Source organism: Coregonus clupeaformis, chromosome 37 (assembly GCF_020615455.1).
Source record: "Coregonus clupeaformis isolate EN_2021a chromosome 37, ASM2061545v1, whole genome shotgun sequence".
NCBI lineage: Eukaryota > Metazoa > Chordata > Actinopteri > Salmoniformes > Salmonidae > Coregonus > Coregonus clupeaformis.
In genome coordinates, this window is record NC_059228.1 from 28,128,699 (window position 1) to 28,155,520 (window position 26,822).

General features: G+C 44.7%; 1 protein-coding gene across 28 annotated transcripts in view; it reads left to right on the plus strand.

Moving 5' to 3' along the window:
- Nucleotides 1-26,822, plus strand: part of LOC121553568 (calcium/calmodulin-dependent protein kinase type II subunit gamma) — a 112,878-nt gene that overhangs the window by 69,241 nt on the left and 16,815 nt on the right. For 3 of the 28 annotated variants that reach the window (XM_041866780.2, XM_041866762.2, XM_041866769.2), the window contains exons 6-18: nucleotides 1,873-1,945; nucleotides 6,572-6,674; nucleotides 7,855-7,938; nucleotides 8,031-8,125; nucleotides 9,833-9,955; nucleotides 10,136-10,219; nucleotides 10,353-10,395; nucleotides 11,257-11,316; nucleotides 15,282-15,325; nucleotides 16,356-16,388; nucleotides 21,156-21,239; nucleotides 23,465-23,509; nucleotides 24,109-24,163. In XM_041866780.2, the coding sequence (XP_041722714.1) occupies nucleotides 1,873-1,945; nucleotides 6,572-6,674; nucleotides 7,855-7,938; nucleotides 8,031-8,125; nucleotides 9,833-9,955; nucleotides 10,136-10,219; nucleotides 10,353-10,395; nucleotides 11,257-11,316; nucleotides 15,282-15,325; nucleotides 16,356-16,388; nucleotides 21,156-21,239; nucleotides 23,465-23,509; nucleotides 24,109-24,163 (926 nt within the window). The remainder of the gene's footprint in view (nucleotides 1-1,872; nucleotides 1,946-6,571; nucleotides 6,675-7,854; nucleotides 7,939-8,030; nucleotides 8,126-9,832; nucleotides 9,956-10,135; nucleotides 10,220-10,352; nucleotides 10,396-11,256; nucleotides 11,317-15,281; nucleotides 15,326-16,355; nucleotides 16,389-21,155; nucleotides 21,240-23,464; nucleotides 23,510-24,108; nucleotides 24,164-26,822) is intronic. The other 25 variants (XM_041866765.2, XM_041866776.2, XM_041866772.2 and 22 more) reach the window with 22 other exon arrangements.

A 26,822-nucleotide genomic window follows, 5' to 3' on the forward strand; every position in this document is an offset into this window, starting at 1 on the left:
CACCGGTGCCTGATCCAGTTCCGGTCAGCTGTTCCACTCCGGAGCCAGAGCAGTCCGCTCCGCCGGTGCCTGATCCAGCTCCGGTCAGCTGCGCCACTCCGGAGCCAGAGCAGTCCGCTCCACCTCCGTGTGAGGTTTGTTGTGTGTACCTTAGGACGTCACGTATCGTTGGTTTATTGTTTTGTCGTTATTATTTGTTAAATAAACATGTTTGCATATCACGCTGCGCCTTGGTCCGTCCCGTCTATGAACGAACGTGACACCTGCATTGCTCTGTTCTGGCTGCGAAGAGTTTCTCTCCAGGACAGAATCAGGGGCCGAGCTCAACCACGTTGCCTGAGCTGCTCATTTAATCAAGCAAAAGAAGAAGAGAGCGAATATGATAGATAGGGTGAAAAATGCCTCCGGGAGTATGACTCCTCACAAGTACAGGGAGAGGAGAGAGAGGTGCAGAAATAGAGGGACAGGGAAAGAGACTGGATAACCAAGAGAGGGTGAGGGAGGGAGAGAAAAAGAGGAGAGGGGACAAGGAGGGAGAAGACAAAGAATGTGGGGTAGAGTGAGAAAAAATGTGTACGAAAGATAAGAGGGGCAACATAGAGTGAAATGGGAGGGAGGGCGAGAGACAGGGAGACTTTATTGGGAAAGTGCTGGTGCCTGTGTAGTGGGATGGAATGGAATGCAGGGCACAGATTTGGCCAAATTTGGATAAAAATACATGCTTTTCTCCTGATTACTCTGAAAGAAAGACACAGAGAATATCTCACGGGTACTACGGCCTCCTAGGACTCCGTCTCTCATAGCATCCGTTCTCTTCTCTCTCTCTCTCCTTCTTTTTAATTATTCTTTCCCTCTTCTATTTTCTTCTTCCTCCACTTTTAACCCAGTCTGACTAGATGGAAAGGGGCTGTTGTATTTAAGGGTCGATTGATGTAAAACACCACATTAGTGGCCTCTCAGCTCTGTTTTTAAGTAATACAATGTGTTAGAGAGTGTAAAGACAGAAGAACCAGACCCTGTACTATCAAACCCACTTCTCCTCACACATACTGAAGTTAATAAAGACCTTATTCACTATGGCAGTCTACAGATGATATCTCTCACCATTTAGCCCTAATAGGCGGCTGGTTTTACCCACAGACTGTGGAAAACTGCAGATAAGTCACTTTGGTAGTCGGCGGCAATGTTTAGAGTAAGGCCAAAAAGCACCAACTTCAGTATGACTTAAAGTTTGCCTTAAAACTCCATTGGAGGAGTAGGCACATCTAGATGGAATATAACTGTGTGTGTGTGATTCGTCCAGCCAGATTGTGGGGAGGATATGACAGATGTGAGGTCGACAGTAGGAAATTTGCCTTGGCGCTGAGGTGACATGCTAATATATCTGCTGTCTCGCAGGCTTTTGGGTTCAAAGAAAACAGAGCCGGTATCGAAAAAGGGCTGAGGCTAGCGAGGTTCCTCTGGCTGCTCTTCCTCTCTCTTTCTCAGCATCTGTCTGTCTTTCTCAGTCTCCCTATTTGCTCTCTTTCAGTCTCTGTCTGGCTTGTCTGTCTCTTTCTCTCTGTTTCTAGCCGTCTCTGTTTTTCTCTTGGTTCTCTCTCTGTCTCTCTCTTCGCCTGCCTCGATCAGTCTGTAGTTGAAGATCACTGTTTCTAATAATAAGAATCAGCAGTAGTCATGAATTGGATTAATTTAGCAAATCTCTACGTGCTCAAAGTGCTTAAACAGCAAGGGGAAACTCACCTCATCTGATCCATCAACCAGTGGTTTCCATTAGTTCCTATCCCTGACTGTGTCAGTGTGTGGTTGGTGTGATGTGTCTGCTGTGCATTGACGTGTGCGTTCTGTGTTCTGTGTCTCCTATCTCTGCAGCCAGTGCATCAATCAGATCCTGGAGAGTGTCCACCACATGCACCAGCATGACATTGTGCACAGGGACCTCAAGGTGAGTCATCAATCACCATGGCAACATGCAACACCTGGTGGGGGGGCCCCAAACCCCAAAATCCCTCCCACTGGAAATTTTACCCGGTCATATGCACACATGCATACTCACGCACACACATGCGTGTATACGTAAGCCAATGAAAACTCGCACAAAATTGCACACACGTAAGCAAATGAAAAAAAAAATCTAATTTCTTCGGACGTCAGAGAGAGTGACTGGGCTGGTGCTGATGAATTGTGGGTAGAGGCACTGAGCCAGACAGTGTGTTTCAGGTGATTATCATCCCCCAGCCCGTCTCCCTCCCTCTTTCTCTCTCTCTCTCTCTCTCTCTCTCTCTCTCTCTCTCTCTCTCTCTCTCTCTCTCTCTCTCTCTCTCTCTCTCTCTCTCTCTCTCTCTCTCTGTCTCTGACGAAAGCAGACAAACACCATTTGGCTGCTATTTATAGCCAGGGTGACATCACAGTGAATAGACACAACGCTGGCTAGCCTGGTGATACTTACCACCATACTCCAGTATTAACAATAGGACACACTTCAAATAGTTATTTTGTTTTTGTTTAGATGAAAAACAACAACCCATGCTTGACATTAACGCATGCTTACCTTTGTCAAGAGCAAACCGTTTACGTGCTCTAGTCTATAAGATGAATGTTGAATATCACAGTGAGTGCCACTTGAATGTACAGCTCTTATAAACACGGCACTGAAAGCATTATTACCAATACTACTACAACTACATCTTGTATCAACACCATAATTCTGAGTACATCTACCAGTAAAACCATCCGTCATTCAGCTGGCAGGCTGGGAGGTGTTCCACGAAAGTCAAATGCATTGTAACTACTGTTGCCATCAGATTGAGAGCCCTCCAACGCAGAGATCAGCAGTAAGTGAGGGGGAAATAATTAAGTGTGTGTTTTTGGTTTTACTATCCTTGTGGGGACCAGAAGTCCTCTTAAGGATAGTAAAACAAGGAGAATTCGGACAAGTGGGGACATTTTGCCGGTCCCCACAAGGAAGAAGGCTATTTTAGGCTTAGGGGTTAGGGTTAGGGTTACAATTAGGGAAGTAGGATTTTGAATGGGAATCAATTGTTTGGTCCCCACAAGGATAGTAAAACAAACGTGTGTGTGTGTGTGTGTGTGGGTGTGTGTGCACATATGCGTGTGTATGATTTTTGCAGTTGCCGTGGAGTGAGGCCTAGGTTTTATGCTATGTCCTTTAGAAATTTGAAAGAGAAAGAGGGGGCCAGTTGCAATAGTCTGACGTTAAGGCAGCGCCAGTGTCAAACACAGGTTAGTCTGCAATTTGGTAATGTAAAAACTGGCACACTGGCATTTTCCATCCCCAACGCCAGGTCGCATTTTACCTGTTTAACATCAGCACGCTTGCGCTCAGATGGGAGGGGTTGGAAATATTTTAGGCTTGTCCTTAAAAACATGATCCAAAGTGCTAATTTCAGGCAGTGCTGATAGGGATATTTAAGACCAACCAAAAGCTTGTTTTAGCGGTAACGCAGTTAGTTATGAATTTTGACAGCAGAAACACAGCCTATCTAGCTGTAACGCACACTGCCCATATGCGCATGGAACAAGAGTAGCCTAATGTGCTTTTGGTGCCTGTATACTTTGTATTTAGAAACATAAAAAACTAGTGTTTTTTTCGTATTTTGTTTGATTTGATTAAAAACCAAGCATAGCCTCCCCTCCTGTAAGTGTGACATAGCCTATTTAAAACAAGTTGTTGTTTCGTTTTGTTTAGAATTTGATTCAAATTATTTGTTATCTTTTTAGGCCTTATCAATAATGAATCTTTCTTATTGACGATGTTTGGCATGTCCATGCTCAGCCATAATGCAATTTACAGTAGGCCTAGCCCCTATATCAATGTGAATGCTATTGAAGCCATGCAATTACTTAGAACAATGTGGACTGCAAATGGGTTCAAGTTAACGTATTTAGCAAGGACAGGTCTACAACTACTGCACTGTTGGAGCTAGGAACACAAGCATTTCGCTACACGCGCAATAACATCTGCTAAATATGTGTATGTGACCAATAAAATTTTATTTTATTTTGTTATTTCGTTTCTGTAAGCCGTTTAACAAACTATAACAGATTAACATTGGAATTGGAGTTGATTCCAAGGCAATACATAGAAGACCGTAAATACACAACTTGAAGCAACCACATATTTCGACATGGAGCACGTTCTGATTGGCCAGTGAAGGGCCAAGCCTCGACACACCCACAACTTGTTTATTCATCAAAACCAAAGCCCTTTTGCGCCAATGCCAGTAAGTATGCCGGTAATTGTAATAATGAAAATAGCAAAAATATTTCTGACACACCCCTGAACCTATAGTGCTACTGCCTACGCTTAGATTTACCATTGTGTTAGGTTTGTTAAAATAGAGCCCAAATAGTGAGACGTACATAGAGGGGAAGAAGAGATACTGCGAGATGAACCCCCCACCACACATATACACACATATACTCACACACACAAAGAGACCATCACAATGGCTGGCTGCCTGCATGGCATCTCCGGAGGCTGAATTGCTGAAGGTAAACAAGGGAAGAGAAAAGGGGAGGAGAGAGGTGCTGGTGGCAGCCTGGTTACCATGGCAACCTGTATGACGACACACTGCTGCAGCACCAGTGTAGAGACTAATTCATCACGACGGTTGTCATCTCTCGCTCTCTCTCAAGAGTAGCCTAATGTGCTTTTGGTGCCTGTATACTTTGTATTTAGAAACATAAAAAACTAGTGTTTTTTTCGTATTTTGTTTGATTTGATTAAAAACCAAGCATAGCCTCCCCTCCTGTAAGTGTGACATAGCCTATTTAAAACAAGTTGTTGTTTCGTTTTGTTTAGAATTTGATTCAAATTATTTGTTATCTTTTTAGGCCTTATCAATAATGAATCTTTCTTATTGACGATGTTTGGCATGTCCATGCTCAGCCATAATGCAATTTACAGTAGGCCTAGCCCCTATATCAATGTGAATGCTATTGAAGCCATGCAATTACTTAGAACAATGTGGACTGCAAATGGGTTCAAGTTAACGTATTTAGCAAGGACAGGTCTACAACTACTGCACTGTTGGAGCTAGGAACACAAGCATTTCGCTACACACGCAATAACATCTGCTAAATATGTGTATGTGACCAATAAAATTTTATTTTATTTTGTTATTTCGTTTCTGTAAGCCGTTTAACAAACTATAACGGATTAACATTGGAATTGGAGTTGATTCCAAGGCAATACATAGAAGACCGTAAATACACAACTTGAAGCAACCACATATTTCGACATGGAGCACGTTCTGATTGGCCAGTGAAGGGCCAAGCCTCGACACACCCACAACTTGTTTATTCATCAAAACCAAAGCCCTTTTGCGCCAATGCCAGTAAGTATGCCGATAATTGTAATAATGAAAATAGCAAAAATATTTCTGACACACCCCTGAACCTATAGTGCTACTGCCTACGCTTAGATTTACCATTGTGTTAGGTTTGTTAAAATAGAGCCCAAATAGTGAGACGTACATAGAGGGGAAGAAGAGATACTGCGAGATGAACCCCCCACCACACATATACACACATATACTCACACACACAAAGAGACCATCACAATGGCTGGCTGCCTGCATGGCATCTCCGGAGGCTGAATTGCTGAAGGTAAACAAGGGAAGAGAAAAGGGGAGGAGAGAGGTGCTGGTGGCAGCCTGGTTACCATGGCAACCTGTATGACGACACACTGCTGCAGCACCAGTGTAGAGACTAATTCATCACGACGGTTGTCATCTCTCGCTCTCTCTCTTTCTCTCTCCTCTGTCTGTCTACTTTCTCTTTCTCTCTCCTCTGTCTGTCTACTCTCTCTTTCTCTCTCCTCTGTCTACTCTCTCTTTCTCTCCCCTCTGTCTGTCTACTCTCTCTTTCTCTCCCCTCTCTCTGTCTACTCTCTCTTTCTCTCTCCTCTGTCTGTCTACTCTCTCTTTCTCTCTCCTCTGTCTGTCTACTCTCTCTTTCTCTCCCCTCTGTCTGTCTACTCTCTCTTTCTCTCCCCTCTGTCTGTCTACTCTCTCTTTCTCTCTCCTCTGCCCTTTATCTCTTTCTCTGTTCTCCCGGTCTCTCTTGCACTCTTTCTGTCTCCCCCTCTCTTTCCCCCTCTCTTCCTGTCTGTCTCCCTCTCTCCTTTCCTACACACACACACACACACACAGAGAGAGAGAGAGAGAGAGAGAGAGACTCTCTTAGCAAAAGTGTCACGCGCCCGTCGCAGCATGAATCAAACTGAGCCAGGCCCAAGAGGGCACTCGGCACCGCATTGAAGCTCATACCCAATTACATTCACGCCACTTCTGACACACATGACTTTTAATGATTCATGCCTTTCTTCATTTATCACCTACAGTACGTTTTTTCATGGAATTTCTGATCCAGATTCGTGTCATGTTTTGCGGTCAGCGTAGATGGACCTCACAGTTCCGTTGAATGACTCAACTCTGTCTGTGACTTTTATATTATAGCCTTTTGAAGGAGTTTCTTCTTCAATTAGTTTAGCCTCATTGATTGAGTCTCTTTATATCTGTCTCTGTGGTTTTGCTCTGGTCTGTAGCCAGAGAACCTGCTCCTGGCCAGTAAGCTGAAGGGAGCTGCAGTGAAGTTGGCTGACTTTGGGCTGGCCATCGATGTCCAGGGAGACGAGCAAGCATGGTTCGGTAAGAGTTTGACTTTGAACATTCAAATGTACATGACATGAAAAGAGTAATGCTAGCAATGATAGAAAAACTAAGATGGAAGGTGTACAATGGCAGGAAGTCAATTCTTTACCTCCTCCTTTCTCCTCCCCCTCACCCCTCCCTCCTTCCATCTCTCTGCCCATCATCCCTCCATCCCTCACTTACTGGCATGATGTAACTTGGCATTTGCACATCAAAGTAGTGGGGCCAGAGGTTGTTCAGTATTGACAGTAGGGCTCCTCACCTTTAATCAGAGGACTATTTGATTTGCCCCCCCCGTGTCTTATCTTTCAAGTCCAAGCTGTTTGAACCTGTCACTTACACCAGACCCCAGAGAGAAACCGGGGCCAGCAGGCCTTCGCTGAGTACCCACATACATTAATATATGTTTATTAGATCAGTGTAGAGGAATCAGCTCAAAATTGACAGACTTGCTTTTATCTTGCCAAAGAGCCAGACGTCTGTGCCCACTCCAGGGACAGACTGGACATCTCTGAATGGAAGCCTAGCTTGTTCCTTCTTGTCAGATCAGAATGCTACTCATTAATACTGCCCTACCAAGCAAAAGAGCAGTAACTGCACATTTGGTCAAAAATGAGTTATTTACAGTTTCTATACATTAAATACATGCTTTATCATGTGGACAAATATTCTGCCTCCATTGTGTTGTATTGTGGAGAAAATGGGGGGTCATGTTTGCAGTAATTGCAAAAAGTTAAAGTGAAACCAAGGAAAAAGGCAGTAACTGGCATCACTCACGTCAGTTACTGCCTTTTAGCTTGGTTTCACTGAGCTTTGGGCTGCAGTGTCTACGGTAAACCTTGGTATTATCTGTTGGTCTTTGCTGATACCAGTATCAAACTATATGACACTGACAGCCACATACAAATACATATACTTACACAATAGTATTTTTTTATTGTCATGGAAACGTATTCCAGTGGGTCTCCAATGATCTGCCTACAATTCATTTGGCTAGACAATAAAAAAACGTATCAGTTTCACTCTATGAGCAGTTACTGCTCTTTAGCTTGGTAGGGCAGAATAGAGCTGAATGAATGGGGATGACAGGGGGTTTTGATGGAATGCTGTGTTGTCATTACATTAGATCCTAGACGTTGTTGTTTTATTCCTTTTGACAAGTTATTTGCTGCTGTAGGTTTTGCAGGCACTCCAGGCTACCTCTCTCCAGAGGTCTTGAGGAAGGACCCCTACGGCAAGCCGGTGGATATCTGGGCCTGTGGTGAGTGACTCCTCCAATGTGCGTGTGTGTGTGTGTGTGTGTGTGTACTAACCCCCCCCCCCCCACACACTGTGTGTGTGTTCTGTATGCAGGTGTGGTCCTGTACATTCTCCTGGTGGGCTACCCTCCCTTCTGGGATGAAGACCAGCACAAGCTCTATCAGCAGATCAAGGCTGGGGCCTACGATGTGAGTAGTGACCATCTGCCCCCTCTCTCTCTGTTCACCATTCACCTCTATGGGATTACAACAGATTTGTGTGTGCATGATTATATTATGTCGAATTCATTGAGAGGCCAGTGTGTATGTGTGTGTGAGTTTTTGTGCCTTGTTAATGTCCTTGACTCAGAGTAGTGAGTAAAATAGTCCCCTGTAGCTCAGTTGGTAGAGCATGGCACTTGCAACGCCAGGGTTGTGGGTTCGTTTCCCACGGGGGGCCAGTATGAAAATGTATGCACTCACTAACTGTAAGTCGCTCTGGATAAGAGCGTCTGCAAAATGACTAAAATGTAAATGTAAAATCTTGTGTGTTTGCGTGAGTACGTTTATGTACTTGCATGCACGTGTTTGCTTGCGCTTGTGTGTGTTTATGTTTGGATGAGGCTTTGGGAAAGAGAAGGATGGAGGGAGAGCTGTAGGGAAGCAGTGGAGTGGTGTTGGGTTGGGCTTGAAGGAGCTTTTAGCAGCACTCAGGCCATTAACACTAAACTGATGGGAGGAGAGGGGGAAGAGCTCAAAAGAGCCTCATGCTGTGTGTGTGTGTGTTTGCACACGTGTGTGTGCAACGAACCCCACCAGAGAGAGTGCCTGTCTGAGTGCACACTTTGTCACATACCCTTCAAGTCCCCGTAACGACCCAAGCAGTCCCGGTCCAGATTTTGCTCTCGTTAATTTTTAATTGGCTGCGATAGAGCTGTGTTTTCTGCCCATTGAGCCTGTCAGAGTGGCCTCTGCAGTTACTAACCCAGGGGTAGGGGCCTAGGAGACACTACATCACTGTGGCAGCCAGGGACACAACTCAAACTACTGCATGAGGAATACAAGCTAGCAGGGATGCTCTGATGTGTATACATGCAGCAGGACTGTGTTTTGTATTTTTACTGTATACCTTTGGTTTAGGGCAGGGGTGCCCAACCCATCTTCTGGAGAGCTACTGTACCGTCTTGCAGGCTTTTGCGCCAAACCTAATCTAGCACACATGAATCTACAAAATCAAATCAAATCAAATTGTGTTGGTCACATACACATATTTAGCAGATGTTATTGCGGGTGTAGCGAAATGCTTGTGTTCCTAGCTCCAACAGTGCAGTAGTATCTAACAAGTAGCTGGTGACCAGCTAGTTACTAACTACCTCCTAATTCAGGTTCAGATGTGTTACAACTGGGTTGGAGCAAAATCCTGCACACCTAGTATCTCTCCAGGAGGATGGTTGGCCACCTCTGGTTAGCACTTTATTCTACTCATATGTTCTACTCATGTCTTGACCATTGTCTTATCAGATCTGATTGTGTGAGGTGTAATGCAACTGAATAAACATGGATCGGTTTTGGCTTCAGTAATTGATTTGATGCAATCTTTTCCGATGCGGCGATGTCCGTCAGCCCCGACTTTGATTCAATTAATTACTTTTTGTATCTAGTTTAATTTGCTGTCTGAAAGCACCATTCAGTTCAATTATATTTCCTCATAACTTCCTCATAATTAGATAGCAGGCTTCATTGTTTGGCATCTCTGCAATGTGGGCTGATTTTATTGCACCCTGAGAGAGTGTGTGTACTGTCTGTGTGTGTTTGTGTGTTTGTGTGACTTAATGTGCATCTCTAATAATTTCTCCACCTCTTTCTTTCACTCTCTCTCTCACCTCCCCCCTCTCTCCCTGCCTCCCTCCCTCCCAGTTCCCCTCCCCAGAGTGGGACACAGTGACCCCCGAAGCCAAGAACCTGATCAACCAGATGTTGACCATCAACCCTGCCAAGAGGATCACTGCTGACCAGGCCCTCAAGCACCCATGGATCTGCGTAAGTCACCCCATCACCAGGCTATCACTTACACGTCATTTGCTTTGGATGTATGTACTTGAGTATGGTATCGGTATTACATTTATGGTAACGTTGGCCCCATTTTACCATCATAACTGATGCTGTGATGGCGTAATCATTGATGTGTTGTTACTTCTCTGCTCCTGTTCCACAATCCAGCAACGTTCCACTGTGGCTTCCATGATGCATCGCCAAGAGACTGTGGAGTGCCTGCGCAAGTTCAATGCCAGGAGAAAACTCAAGGTGAGTGTACACAGACACACACACACTCACTTGGGTGCACACACAAATGCACACATATATCCCATCTGTTGTGTTAGAGAGATTGTATACACTTTGTCCTTTGCACTAACTTTGTAATCTGTGTCTTCTCCAGGGAGCCATCCTTACCACCATGCTGGTGACCAGAAACTTCTCAGGTGAGGGGGGCATCTGGGTGTTCACATTTAGAATGGCATTAGTGTTGTTCTACGTTATAGTTAGTCAATATACTCCAAAGATAGGCAATAATACATACTGTATGTTCAGAAGTTTAGTGTCTTTACCTCAGATTGAATTTCCCTTGGAGAGGAAACTGCCTTGAACACTCTCTCAAACACTTTCCTAAGTAGATGCATTGAGCTTTTTGTTGTTATATAGACGTTATAAATAAGATAATTACATTCATAGTAAGGAGCATTGTAAAGTACAGATGTGTAGAGTAGGTTGTTTGTCCTTGTCTACATCCACAACCCAAGGAATACTGGGATACTGAGTTCTGTTCTATGGCCCACATTTCCTGGCTAATTGAGAAATGTCAGACTACCACTTCAAATCCTAGCAGCACGTAAAGAGCTTGTCTCAGCCTTGTATGAAAGCCACTCTATAAAGCACTATCATGGAGGACAGACAATAGTCATAGAGCTCTCTGCTCGTAAGAAAGTAGTGTTATGTGTACAATGTTGCTTCATAACACCGCATAACTGTCACTTGTTGATCTCAGTGTTTTGTGTGGCTATTTTTTTTTACAACTGGTTGTGATCAATGATAGGCCATTGGAGGTGTTTTTGTTAACATTGAGTGTGCACACTGGGGTAAGTATCGGTAGGATATACAGTTTGGAGCTCATGGATGTATCTGCCCCCCCCCTCCTCATATCATCTATGAGTTGAAAAAGGTGGGTGAGTGGCGTGAAGGGGGAGGGGCAGGTCACTTAAAGAAGGAAGTGACACTGTGCTCAAGAGAGGCCCCGCCTCTTCCCTGGTTGGTCCCTCCCAACTGAATGCCTCTCTGTCCAATAGTTGGCCGACAGCACACCAGCCCTGCGGCCACCACCAGCACAGCTGCTCTTGCTTCAGAAGGTATGTTAGTCAGGGCAGGGGAGCCGCAGCAACCTGGCACTGTGCCAACACTGCCCCCTGGTTTGTTAGCATGTGGCCTGGGGTGCCCGCCACTGACCCTTGGTTGCCCCCCACCCCCCATCTGCCTGCGCACTGGCACGTACTCTACTGCTCTAGAGTGGCCATCCTCCCATCAAGACATCCCACAAACACACACACACCCCACCCACTGCCCCCCAAACCCCCTCCCTCCCTCTCCACCCCTACACTACACCCTCTGAGTGATCCAGGACAATGGACCAAGGCTGACCCTCCCTAAGGCTTAGAACGCAGGACACTACACCCCTGCTTTAAAGACGCATGGTTCTATGGGCCCATGCAAATGATTTAAAAACTTTTCACAGCCTTAGATCACCTAGTTATGGTGTTTTGCGGGCAGGTACTGGTAGCTGACAATGTAACACAAAAAAAAGGATTATGAGCCATGGATAGATTGTGTGATGTTCTAAAGAAAATGTAATTGAAGGTGATAGCCATAGTTCTCATTGTCACACACACACACATACACACACACACATACACACACACACATACACACACACATGCGCGCTCACGCAGTTAGGGAATCAAAGCAAATATTATTTGTCATATGCTTCGTAAACAACAGGTGTTGGTAGACTAACAGTGAAATGCTTGCTTACTGGCCCTTCCCAACAATGCAGAGAGAAAGAAAATAGAGAAATAATAGAAAAGTAAAACACGTAATAATACAAGTAATAATAGATACACAATGAGTAACGATAACTTGGCTATATACAAGGGGTACCAGTACAGAGTCGATGTGGAAGGGGTACGAGGTAATTGAGGTAGATATGTACATATACTGTAACTAGGAATAAAGTGACAGATAATAAACAGTAGCAGCAGCGTATGTGATGAGACAAATAAGTTAGTGCAAAAAGGGTCAATGCAGATAGCTATTTGGTTAACTATTTAACTAACTATTTATCAGTCTTATGGCTTGGGGGTAGAAGCTATTCAGGCTCCTCTTGGTTCCAGACTTGGTGCATCAGTAACGCTTGCCGTGTGGTAGCAGAGAGAACAGTTTATGACTTGGGTGGCTGGAGTCTTTTACAATTTTTAGGGCCTTCCTCTGATACCACCTGGTATAGAGGTCCTGGATGGCAGGGAGCTCGGCCCCAGTGATTTACTCCACTTCGGCCCCATCGATGTGAATGGGGGCGTGCTCGGCCCTCCGTTTCCTGTAGTCCATGATCATCTCCTTTGTCTTGCTGACGTTGAGGGAAAGGTTGTTGACCTGGCACCACACTGCCAGGTCTCTGACCTCCTCCCTATAGGCTGTCTCATTGTCGTCGTTGATCAGGCCTACCACCGTCATGTCGTCTACAAACTTAATGATGGTGTTGGAGTCGTGCGCGGCCACGCAGTCGTGGGTGAACAGGGAGTACATGAGGGGACTAAGCACGCACCTCTGTTGAGAGTCAGCATGATAGATGTGTTTTTGCTTACCCTCACCACCTGTGGGCATCCCATCAGGAAGTCCAGGATCCAGTTGCAGAGGGATGTGTTCAGTCTCAGGGTCCTTAGCTTAGTGATGAGCTTGGAGGGCACTATGGTGATAAACAGCATTCTCATGTAGGTGTTCCTTTTGTCCAGGTGGGAAAGGGCAGTGTGGAGTCCAATAGAGATTGCATAATCTGTGGATCTGTTGGGGCGGTATATGGATTGGAGTGGATCCAGGGTGTCTGGGATGATAGTGTTGATGTGAGCCATGACCAGCCTTTTCATGGCTACAGATGTGAGTGCAGGTTACCTTTTGCGTTCTTGGGCACAGGGACTATGGTGGTCTGCTTGACACATGTAGGTATTACAGACTGGGTCAGGGAGAGGTTGAAGACACTTGCCAGCTGGTCGGCGCATGCTCTGAGTAGGCGCACTGGTAGTACTGGCCTTGTGCCTGTATAAAGGTCTTACTCACATCGGCTACGGAGAGCGTGATCACACAGTCGTCCGGAACTGGTGTTCTCACGCATGGTTCAGTGTTGCTTGCCTCAAAGCGAGCATAGAAGGCATTTAGCTCGTCTGGTAGGCTTGCGTCACTGGGCAGCTCGCGGCTGGGTTTCCCTTTTTAATCTGTGATTGTTAGCAAGCCCTGCCACATCCGACGAGCGTCAGAGCTGGTGTAGTAGGATTCGATCTAAGTCCTGTATTGACGCTTTGCCTGTTTGATGGGAAGAGGTTGGAGAGGAAATTAAGTTAGTCACTAGCTCTCTTTCTGCTGTGTGATAGCAGACAGCAATCTCCTTTCCATAATAATTCCATTTGTCAGGTGACACTGGCCTTATTTTTTTTTAATATTCAGACATATCTCAGACGTTTAACATAACCTGATTTAGCTTAGGTTATTAATGCACAGTCAGTCACAGCGCTGATACAACAGGACTGTGTGTGTGTGCATGCACAATATGTGTGCCAGCCTACCTACCTAGTGTGTGCATGTCTCCCTTTCTTTCCACTAAATACATCTTTGTCAATGAACATTTGGGCAGTCTCAACTCTAATTAGGACTCAAACTCTAAAAACAAACTAACAATCAAACACCCACACCCTACTTTTCCCCTGCAAATAAGTCCAGTTAAGATCCATAGATCTTAATCAATGCCCAGCTGATGCCCAGTCTATGCCCATACCCCACTGCCCCATTGCATTCCCTTGCATGGACTGGCACCTCCAACCAGCCAGCATGTATCTGTGCCTCTGCCAGCCTGCATGGGTTACCAGATGCACCTGGGTGGTTCTGATTTCTTTCTTGTTTTATCTCTTTCGTGTTGCTTGCTCCATTTGATTTTTTCCCGTCTGTACCTTCCTATGGGGAAAGAAAGCACACCTATGTCACTGGCATTTTGAGTTGGTTGGTGATGGGTCACGCCCACAGAAGCTTTGAGTAACACTTGGACACGCCCCCTTGGCCCTGCTCTTTCTGTTGCTGTTTGTTGTCTTGTTTCTCCCGCCTGATCATGGCCTCGCAACTCTTCCACAAGGATGATAGATGGTATTTAATTGCAGCAGTTGAAAGAAGATATACTGCTGATGGCTTACAACCGCAATACAGTCTAGGCTTTAGATGCTTGGATCCAATCTATACCAGGTGGCAGGCAGCGTGTCTCCCTTTTTTTCCCTACAATGCACCCTTTAGCTGGGCTGCACTCTGGGAGCTGAGCTGCACTCTGGGAGCTGTAGTTTGCTGTGGATAATGCATGGCAAGCTTTCGATATGACCCACCAACCACCATCGCATGAACCACCTGCTAACGAGCCTGAGACCAATTTTTGCCTGCAGTCGTCGTTGTCGCTGTAAATGAAGATATGAAAATACTGACCTTTAAAAAAAAAAATCCCCTTGCCCTCCTTCCTACATTTTTCAATGGAAGGTAAGGGACTTTGAGGATCTTTGAGACCTGATTGAAGGTTATCGTATATATGTGTGTGTGTGTTTTTTTCTCCGTCTCTGTGTGTTTATATTTGATCTCTTTCGTTTTCTAAGTGAGCGTTTGCAATGTACTGTGATGTATGTACAGTGTGTGTGGCGTCGAGAGCATGTGTCTGTACGTGATAATATGTCTGTGAGGCATGCTGAAAAGGAAACGGTACTGTTGTACCACCCTGCTCTCACTGTACATACAGGTACCCTGCTCCCTACAGTGTTTACTGTCCAAGTCTCAAACGCCAGATGACTACTGAGCAGGTCTTCACCTCAGTGACCACAGAGGCTTGTGACATCACTGCCCTCTATGTTTCTGGTCTCTGTTCTTCTACAGTATTATGGCTCCTGGTTGATTGACGCTGGGCGTGGTTTGTTCTAGATTATACAACGGGTGGGTCTAATCCTGAATGCTGATTGGTTAAAAGCGCATTCCAGTTCCCAGTCATGTTCTAACGTCTGTCCCTCTCCCTCTTCTGTTTCAGCATGCAAAAGTTTACTAAACAAAAAGTCGGATGGTGGAGTGAAGGTAAGTGTTTTGAGCGGTATGGACGTTCTTCTCTTTTTGTCTTCCTCTGTCTTTTGATCTCCCTCTCTCTCTCTCTCTCTCTCTCTCTCTCTCTCTCTCTCTCTCTCTCTCTCTCTCTCTCTCTCTCTCTCTCTCTCTCTCTCTCTCTCTCTCCTGCACTTGCTATTTCTCTACTTTCCTGAGAAGTGTGTTGGTGTTAGGAGACAGATTTCCTGTGTATGCTGTGGGAATGGAGAGACCAGCGTTTTGGTCTCCCCTTCCGCAAGACGTCTTACGTCTTAAGACGTCTCACAACTCAGTGTCTGTAATGTTTATAAAATGACAGGCAGTTGAAATATCACTTGCTGGGGGGAACGGTACAAGGTTATTATAGATAAATATTACTTCACTGTCCATCTCAGCTGTCCAGATTGTGTAAAGGGTATATAATCTACACCCATAGTAATTGATAGTAAAGTTATGATTTTCATTTTGGATGTGTGTATGTTTGTGTGTGCAGACAGCTAGCACAGAAAGACAAGTAGGACAGGTTTTTTTCACCAGCAAAACCTCTCCTCTGATCCTAAGTGATCCGAGCGATCCGCATGCTCAAAGATCATTGGTTTTCAACAAGGAGTCAGTGCATGCAGTGAAGTGCCGTGATCGACAAAGGCCAAACAATAACCAGGTCTAAAGCAACACAACCCGCCTTAACGTTAAAAAGAAAATCTGCACACTCTAGTAGCTCCGATGCAATCATTTATTCACCAACGTTTCGACAGCTAAGCTGTCTTCATCAGGGTTTCAAATCAAACACTGCAGGTTAGAAGTATATGTAAGTTTCCATTGGACACATGCAGGTGTTTGTAATCTGTGGCATGATATCATTGGTCATGATCATACATTTGTTGAATATGACTTAATGGATCCATATTGCTTTACAGCTATGTCATTTATTTTTATTGGTGGAAAGCCCTCCCTCTATTTTTATTGGTTCATTTTTCCCTATGATACCCTGTTTTTCCCCTCCTCTCTGTTGCTATCTGTTCAGAAAAGGAAGTCCAGCTCCAGTGTTTGTTTAATGGTGAGATCTGCTCCGTCTTCTTCTATCTCGTTCTCTCTTTGTTCACTCTCTCTCTTTCTCTCTCGGTTGAGATGCTAGAGGGTCTGTGGCAGTTTGCCTTGTTGGAATTCCATTGGGTCTCTCAATTCCATCCAACATCTCCAGTATTCTCACCATCATAACCATTTCCCTTCCACAGAACCAATATCTACAGTACATGGGCTAACACACACACACTCTCACATACATGCACAAACAAACACTCTCACATACACACAAAAACACACATCATCTATTTCCTGCATCTGCATTTCCCCTCAATGCTCTCCCCAGTAGCCAGGCCAAGCCTACCTGTCTATGGACTCACTAGCCTACCCCCAGTGTAGGTCCCCTCATCCCTCACATTGGCTCACAGCTCCAGGGTTGCCCAGAAGGAAGCTGTAGGTCAGTGCCAAGACAGAAACTCAAACCCCAAACCATAGCCAAGGTCTCTCCCTCACAACCCTCCAAAGAGCTAGAAAAAAGAACTGTAGCAGAAAATAAATAGCATAGATAGAATTCAATGTTTTTTTCTGACGCAGGAAAAAGCCTACGTAACATTTTTGCTGTATAGGAGAGAGAACATTTAAAGTATTTTCAGGATCTGTTTGAAAAGGGACACACAAGTGACTCTTTCTCTCTGAGGACCCCCCCCCCCATTCCACTTTCCCAGAGACGCACTGATTACCATGGCAATGGTAGTGTATCCCATGGCAGCAGGCTTGGCCTAGCAACAGGAATAGGGTGCATTTGTGCCATTGTAAATATCTATATTTTTTGTTTCTTTATTTTTCAAGGAGGATTTATTGGACCCTCATGTTTTTTTCCCCCTTCAAGATAAACTTTCTATTTTTTCCCACTTTTATTTTTTCTGTCTTGGTTGCCTACAAAATAATCTTTAGCAGCAATAACCCAGTAATGACCGATACATCTTTGGGGAATGTCACATGACAGGGAATGTCACAGGACAGGGAATGTCACAGGACAGAGAATGTCACAGGACAGAGAATGTCACAGGACAGAGAATGTCACAGGACAGGGAATGTCACAGGACAGGGAATGTCACAGGACAGGGAATGTCACAGGACAGAGAATGTCACAGGACAGAGAATGTCACAGGACAGAGAACACTCTGAAATGGTCATCCAATCCCAGCCTCTCTGTAGTGACCAACAGGACAGGGGTAGTCAAATCCATGCCTTGAGTTCCCCATTACTGCTGGTTTTATTTTCTCCCTGGCAGTTGATTGATCAGTGTTACTGATTGACCAGAGATTCCAATCACCTGGTGTCCCAGGTCTGAATTCCTCCCTGATTAGAGGGGAATGATAAAAACCAGCGGTGCTGCAGACATTGAGGCCGGAATTGAGTAAGGGTGGGGCATAGGAGATGTGGAGTGCTTGCACGTGCTGTCACCTACCTACACTTAATATACAAAAGTATGTGGACACCCCTTCAATTAGCAGATTCGGCTATTTCAGCCACACCCGTTGCTGACAGGTGTATAAAATCGAGCACACAGCCATGCAATCTGCATAGACAGACATTGGCAGTAGAATGGCCTTACTGAAGAACTCAGTGACTTTCAACGTGGCACCGTCATAGGATGCCACCTTTCCAACAAGTCAATTCATAACATTTCAGCCCTGCTAGAGCTGCCCCGGTCAAATGTAAGTGCTGTTATTGTGAAGTGGAAATGTCTAGGAGCAACAACGGCTCAGCCGCAAAGTATAACATTACCTGCCCCAATGCATAGTGCCAACTGTAAAGTTTGGTGGAGGAGGAATAATGGTCTGGGGCTATTTTTCATGGTTCGGGCTAGGCCCCTTAGTTCCAGTGAAGGGAAATCTTAATGCTACAGCATACAATGTCATTCTTCACGATTCTGTGCTTCCAACTTTGTGGCAACAGTTTGGGGAAGGCACTTTCCTGTTTCAGCATGACAATGCCCCCCGTACACAAATTGAGGTCCATACAGAAATGGTTTGTCAAGATAGGTGTGCAAGAACTTGACTGGCCTGCACAGAGCCCTGACCTCAACCCCATCGAACACCTTTGGGATGAATTTGAATGCTGACTGCGAGCCTAATCGCCCAACATCAGTGCCCGACCTCACTAATGCCCTTGTGGCTGAATGGAAGCAAGTCCCCGCAGCAATGTTCCAACATCTAGTGGAAAGCCTTCCCAGAAGAGTAGAAGCTGTTATCGCAATAAAGGGTGGACCAACTCCATATTAATGGCCATGATTTTGGAATGAGATGTTCGACAAGCAGGTGTCCATATACTTTTGGTCATGTTGTGTACCTCACATGTCTTTGGCTGCAGCCAAATTCTGATCATTTTACACTAATTGGTCTTTTGACCAATCAGATCTGCACTGAAAAATATCTTATGTGAAAAGATCTGATGTGATTGGTCAAAATACCAGTGAGTGGAACAAAGATCAGAATTGGGCTGCCTGTGTAGATGCAGCCATAGAGCCTCATTGGAGCACACTACAAGGATCCATCCTACAGCCTGGACCCCTCTTCTCTGGCCCCCCTGCACTATCTCAAGCCCCATGCTTACTCCCCACAACACCATACACACTCCATGAAAATATCTGCTAAGTAGATTAGCTGTCATTTGTGGTTTGGGGTTGAATGTGGGTCAGTTGTTTGTCAGTCTAATTGTAAAGGGTGTATATATTGAATTAAAATAGTAATCTGTGAGCCTGCCAGGAAAATGAATCAAGAAATTGTATTTAAAGCTAGTCTAAATTATATTTATAACATTGATATATAGCTGTTAGTATAGCGTAAATGCTACTATTTATAATTGAAAGGTAGAATCCTTAATTGAAACAATAACAGTTATAGTTTAAGGCTATATAGTGTTTGTTTACATTTACTTTGTTTATAAACATTGGAGTAAAATAGCTTATATTTTGGGTTCTGATGAGGTACGACAGTTAAATTAAGCTCATGATGCATATAAGTTATATTCTTCAAGAATCAATGGGTATATAGCATTAATTTATAAGTGCAGAAATGGATGTAGCAATTAAGGATTCTAGTTTAAGAGATGACGCTGTCTTAACAACGACAGCTCTTGTTCTCTTTGATGTAAAGATTTCGATATAGAAAATACAGTAGGCTATACAGTCTTATAGTCTTAACAGAGTCAGGTTCTATGCCCCAGAGCTGGAATAGCTCTATTACAGCTCGACTAGACACTGAAGCTTTGCTTGTATTACTCTTGTGATGGAGTGAGTGTTCAAAATGCTCTCTTCAAACCTATTGTGGGTCCATAAAAACCATAATAATGTCGATATTGCTTAGAACAATAATACTACAATCAAATGTGCCCACCATCACAACCATCTCACCCCCTTTCATGGGTAGTTGTGATTATTTAGGCTTTAGTTTCTGTTATAGGAGAAAGAGAGCACTGGACTAACGTTTGACGCATATAGGTTCAGTTTCTGGGGAATGGGAGCATTGAGCACCAGTGGTACGCTGGACCTTGTTCAATATCAGTGTGAGTACGTCAGAGACAGTGTCAAAAGGCTACTCTGTCTGGGACATTTTATCACCAGTAAAGTACTTCGGTACCAGCTGAAACCTCAACAGCATATTGCTCTTAACCTTTTATTGACAGAACATACTTTTCAACACCTCTCATGAATTCATCTTTAAAGACCCTCTGTTAAAGGGATAGTTGTGATATTAGTTACATTCCTATTTGCCTTGAAGTTATTCTAGGGTCTAGTGCTCTTTTTTTACACAATGGTCAGGCTGTGGGGTTGTTGCAGGAGGCGTTCTTGTCTATGCAACTTATTCTTCATTGTCTTACTCAGGAAATCCTCCAGATCCATACATGCCTAGACCATTTGGGCGAAACAACAACCTTCTCATCAAGGCCTTTCACTGCATGCACACTCAGACAACTAGGCGTCGCCAGTCACTTATTCTTCATTCCTTAACCAGATTCTGTAGCCATTTGATATTGGCTATCTGGTTGACTCTTTGGAGTCCATAGGTGGTGCAGACTGTGTTCTATGCTGTCCCCAGGGACAGTGGTTTCTTTACCCTAGCAGGTACCAATCAATATTGACATTGAAGTGCTGGGGCCTGTCTGGTTCTACTCTCAAAGTTGTTAGAGATTTTTTACAATGCATGTGATGATATTCCTGTGTATTTAGAAATGTTACTACCGTGTGCAATATCTGCAAAGACTGTAGACTCTAATGCAACAACAAATCACACTCAAGAGGTAGACACAGACTCAAAACCACTTCAAACACCCAATTGGAGACCTCCACACAGGCATTTCCGAAATGAAAGAAAATCGCTAAATTCATTTAGCGTGTCAAGAATGTTAATTTGCTCGCACAGAAGTGTCAATGTCTTCAGAGCTGATCTTTCTAGTACTACAAATTCCTTTCAAAACAGGCAGTCATTTCATGTATTAAAGGGAAAACTGCTGCTGAATTAAAGCAAGTACGTAGTGCATACTGTACAGAAGACGGCATTCAACAATTGTCCCTGCAAAAACACCATCCAAACACACTGGCAGGCACACTGCAGGCATAAGTCTATGCAGACAACATACATTTACTGTAGCCTGAAGAAGATATCTCTTACATGACACCTACCCACCGACCTGCACCTCAGCCTCACAGACTGGGGCTGATCAATCCCATGGGTTTGCCTACATATACAGTATACTCTGTAGAAGTCATTTTGTGTTGTTGTTTTTTTTGCCCCAGCCGCAGACAAACAACAGTAAAAACAGTGTAGTGAGCAGTACCAGCAGCACCAAAGACAGCAGCATATCATCTTCAGCACCGATGGTATCTCATCTATACTTGGTTTCTCTCATTGTTGCTTTACTCACCCTGTTCCGTTGGATTAGTCCCTAAGTTTCTGTTTAGTTCTTGCTTTTTGCCATCCGTTTGTCTCATCCGCTCTTTATTGACTCTCCCTTTTCTTTTTCCATCTGTTCCTTCCACCCTCTCCTCTTCACCTCCATTTTGAAAAAAGTGTGATGTTGACGATGGTTTTGATGGTTTTTAAACCGAACAACTGGTTTGTGCCTGTGACCCTCTCTCACTAGGCTCCTGTTTTACCCAGTCCTACTCCTTTGTCAAACACAGCCATACATGACAATGCACAACAAAACATACACTGATAATGGTATTTTACAAATTGTATGTTTTTAGAATAATAGATTCACAATGCCACGATTGAATATTCCTATGGGTCTGTCATTGGCATTTGTATTTCTCCCTTGATAATGCTGGTGATTTGATACGCTACACAATTACAGTACGGTAGCTGAATGGGGGGGGGGGGGCATGTGTGAAAATAAATTATTTATTTGATACCAAATTCAAAACAAGGAAATTCAAAAGCTCATTAAAACCATGGGTAAAACAGGATCCAGACATGTCAGGAAACAGAGATATCCCAATTGTATGGAAGATGCAGTCCTTCTATCTACGTGTATCTCCTTGTGACCCCTACCCCAGGGCACAAACACAACAGATGCCATTTCAAGAATACATCTCATCTAAAGTGACATTGAATCTCCCTTTCCAGTCCTGTCTCTGCCCCTCTGCCCTGTTAACAGAACATATACAGGGGAAGCAAAGAACTGTGGTGTCTAGAGGCATGTATAGTGGTGTCTGTCAGACAGACTACTGAGCTCCAGTGACCTGAGAGAGACTTAAAACCTGTATGAGGGAGAGAATCTTAGCCCGGGTGTTTGGCAAGGCAACAATGTACTGTAGAATTTTGGAATGTCAATCAGGCACCCAGCAGGGCTCTACGTTGACCTTTTTTACAAGGAGCACATGTGCGCCCAAGTTGAAAAATGTAGGTGCACACAAAGACATTTAGGAGCACAATGCAAAATATTTGAGGTAATAAAGCTAGAATCCTTAATTTTTCTAGGCGCACTGCTGCTCCTAAATTAAAATTCCAGGTTGCATATACAAGTAAAATGGTCACACTGTAGACCCCTGCCCAGGCTAAGAGAATCCCTTTTCTATTAAAGCCAAATCAGAGGACCACCTCCATCAAACTGATAGGTAAGATCAGTTTCTTACTCTTCTCCAGTAGGGCTAGAGGTAAGCTATTTGGTTGTGGATTCATTGTGGTCAGTGTTAAATGATGTTTTGTCTCTCTGGGTCACCGCTCAGTTGATCTGACAGTCGTTCCAAGGCAGTGCTGTCTATGCTATATCAGCCTCCTAGCTTTTTCTGATCACCTACAATACATAAACTTACAGAAGGGCAGACTGTCAGGCTCTGTGGTACCATTTAAAGGGATAGTGCAACATATTGACAACCCTTTTTTTCTACTAACCCAGGGACAGATTAACTCATGGATACCATTTGTATGTCTCTGCGTGGCTTAATTGCCAAAATGTCGCACTATCCCTTTAAGCTAATGGCCCTGTTATCTGGGGGACTGCATCTTCATGTGTGTAGGTGGTTGTGTTGAGAATGAGTCTGTAGACCAGTGTTCTGTGGGAAGGTCCAGGGGTGTGCTATGTGAGAGTGCCTTGGGGGTGTCTGTGATGCAGTATTGTAAGCTATTAGGCGCTTTTACGATGAGTGTTTCCATGGCGACTGACTGTGAAGGCAGGGTCTCGGTTGGGGGTCGATGGGTGGACTGCTGATCCAATCTCATAGCCAGTCAATCCCCTCATCCTCAATTCAGACTTTGCAGCCTTTTCTGTCTGTGTGTCCTCTCTCCTCTGTTTCTTTACGTTATAGAGGCCCTCCTCTAAGTCTGATAGCTCCAATGATAAGTGACATAGTACATAGCTCCTTCCTCTAGTGAAAGGGGGTAGTATGGCTCTTTGTAGTATAGTCTACTTCTCAAACCCCCATCCTGTCTCGTTGTCCCACATGATGGAGCCCCTCTGCTGCCTCTGTGCTTGGCGCTGTGTGTGTGTGTGTGTGTGTGTGTGTGTGTGTGTGTGTGTGTTTACATGCATCGGGCGTGCACCACACGCCCTGGGCCTTCCCTGGTGGTCCCTGCATGTTAAACTCTCTCCTGCTTCCCCTAGGAACCACAGACCACTGTCGTGCACAACCCAGCTGACGGCACCAAGGTAAGCCGCTACTGTACCTCTATAATCCCATAGTCACTATAGGCTAATGCTAAAATACCTTAGAGTGGATACTAAGGTACCTTATAGTGGCTAGAGCTCTACTAAGATACCTTAGAGCGATGTTAATGCCATGAACACTTAACCACTCCACGTCTACTGACAGTCACACTAACTTAGTCGCACTAACCCTCAAAACACACAAGCCACAACTGCTGCAGCAGTCCCTCGCTCGCACAAACCACACTGGCTCAGCCACCAAAAAAGTCACATACACACCACAAAAGTCACATACACACCGAAAAAGTAACATACACACACCCTTAACACACAGTTTGTACCCCACCTCACCAAAAGGCTGTGTTTGGTGTGGGTCCTCATGCGCTTGCCCTCCTGTCTGCCTGGCTGGTTTGTGCAGGGTTTGTGTTCCTCCGAGGGAGCGTCCGTCCAACCGTTTGTCTGTCCGTCCACCTGGGAAAGGCCTCATCCAAGTCATCTCTCAGCACACAGACTAACTCCTGTTATATCTCTCTCTCTCTTCCTCTCTTTTCCTTCTCCTCTCTATCCTCCATGGTTCTGTCCATCCCTCTTCTCCCCTACAGGGCTCCACAGAGAGCTGTAACACCACAGAAGAGGAGGATGTGAAAGGTAGGAAAGGTATGTCAAACTTTCACGTACTCTGCATGTTTTCGCACGTCTTGTATCTATACACACTGGGGAGAACAAGTATTTGATACACTGCCGATTTTGCAGGTTTTCCTACTTACAAAGCATGTAGAGGTCTGTCATTTTTATCATAGGTACACTTCAACTGTGAGACGGAATCTAAAACAAAAATCCAGAAAATCACATTGTATGATTTTTAAGTAAGTAATTTGCATTTTATTGCATGACATAAGTATTTGATACATCAGAAAAGCAAAACTTAATATTTGCTACAGAAACCTTTGTTTGCAATTATAGAGAACATACGTTTCCTGTAGGTCTTGACCAGGTTTGCACACACGGCAGCAGGGATTTTGGCCCACTCCTCCATACAGACCTTCTCCAGATCCTTCAGGTTTCGGGGCTGTCGCTGGGCAATACGGACTTTCAGCTCCCTCCAAAGATTTTCTATTGTGTTCAGGTCTGGAGACTGGCTAGGCCACTCCAGGACCTTGAGATGCTTCTTACGGAGCCACTCCTTAGTTGCCCTGGCTGTGTGTTTCGGGTCGTTGTCATGCTGGAAGACCCAGCCACGACCCATCTTCAATGCTCTTACTGAGGGAAGGAGGTTGTTGGCCAAGATCTCGCGATACATGGCCCAATCCATCCTCCCCTCAATACGGTGCAGTCGTCCTGTCCCCTTTGCAGAAAAGCATCCCCAAAGAATGATGTTTCCAACTCTATGCTTCACGGTTGGGATGGTGTTCTTGGGGTTTTACTCATCCTTCTTCTTCCTCCAAACACGGCGAGTGGAGTTTAGACCAAAAAGCTCTATTTTTGTCTCATCAGACCACATGACCTTCTCCAATTCCTCCTCTGGATCATCCAGATGGTCATTGGCAAACTTCAGACGGACCTGGACATGCGCTGGCTTGAGCAGGGGGACCTTGCGTGCGCTGCAGGACTTTAATCCATGACGGCGTATTGTGTTACTAATGGTTTTCTTTGAGACTGTGGTCCCAGCTCTCTTCAGGTCATTGACCAGGTCCTGCCGTGTAGTTCTGGGCTGATCCCTCACCTTCCTCATGATCATTGATGCCCCAGGAGGTGAGATCTTGCATGGAGCCCCAGACCGAGGGTGATTGACCGTCATCTTAAACTTCTTCCATTTTCTAATAATTGCGCCAACAGTTGTTGCCTTCTCAACAAGCTGCTTGCCTATTGTCCTGTAGCCCATCCCAGCCTTGTGCAGGTCTACAATTTTATCCCTGATGTCCTTACACAGCTCTCTGGTCTTGGCCATTGTGGGGAGGTTGGAGTCTGTTTGATTGAGTGTGTGGACAGGTGTCTTTTATACAGGTAACGAGTTCAAACAGGTGCAGTTAATATAGGTAATGAGTGGAGAACAGGAGGGCTTCTTAAAGAAAAACTAACAGGTCTGTGAGAGCCGGAATTCTTACTGGTTGGTAGGTGATCAAATACTCATGTCACGCAATAAAATGCAAATGAATTACTTAAAAATCATACAATGTGATTTTCTGGATTTTTGTTTTAGAACCTGTCTCTCACAGTTGAAGTGTACCTATGATAAAAATTACAGACCTCTACATGCTTTGTAAGTAGGAAAACCTGCAAAATCGGCAGTGTATCAAATACTTGTTCTCCCCACTGTATCTGTCTGCAAAGGTTTTGGTCAGAAAGACAGGGCTAGAATTCAAGATGGGCCTCAGAGATCTAGGCCAATGGATTCTCTTGAGGTAGTGCATATTATTACACGTTTGAAGAAGCCATAGTTATGAGACATGGGGATACAAAGGGATCATTCAGGTGCTCCCGTGTTGTCAATCCTTCTCCTTCATTTCTTTAGAAAGACAAGAGATTATGATCAAGGCCTGGGAAGCCTTTGATGGCCTGAGTTAACTGTCAGGCTGGTGTCTGGGCCTGTGAGGATCTGGGAGATGTATCCTATAGGAGATGGAAACACAGATGGAAGGTGTCTGTAAATGAGTATACATTATATGGCTGGAGAGGTAATGAGGAAGCACTGCCATATTGGAGAGCAGCTTTTCCTTTGGTCCTCACAGCTGCTGTGGAGAAGTCAAAGAAGTTTGTATTCCTACAGAGTGAAAGGAAATGTCTTGCTAAGAATGGAAAATAGCACAGTAGTCTTAGCTTTTCAGACTGTGAGAGACTGGGCGGTCTAGCTGTGGATGTAGACTATGCTTTGTCTGAACAAACTACTGAACTAGCACATGAAGGCCTTATATGTCGTTAGATAGTCCCTAGTCTTTAGATAGTCTATAGTCTTTAGAAAGTATCTAGTCTTTAGATAGTCTCCCCATTCTTAGTCTCACAGCTCCCCTGGGCTTAAAGAGTTGTCACTCCACCACTCTCAAACCTGTGTGTGTGTATGTGTGTGTGCTTGCGCATGTGCGCTATCAGTCTGCACCCAGAGCTCAATAACATGGATAACAGGGCTCTCCTGTTCAGAAGAGTTGTGAAACCGTGGGTTTACAGGTGTGCAAACTTAGCCTTTTTACGGCTCGTTCAAACTGCGGTGTTTAGATAACAACTTCATCCTATTTTAACTGGTTGCTTAAACAGTGTTGACGAGTGGCGGCTTCATCTGGGAAACAAGTGTCTCCACTCAGTTCACCACGGTCAGGGCCTC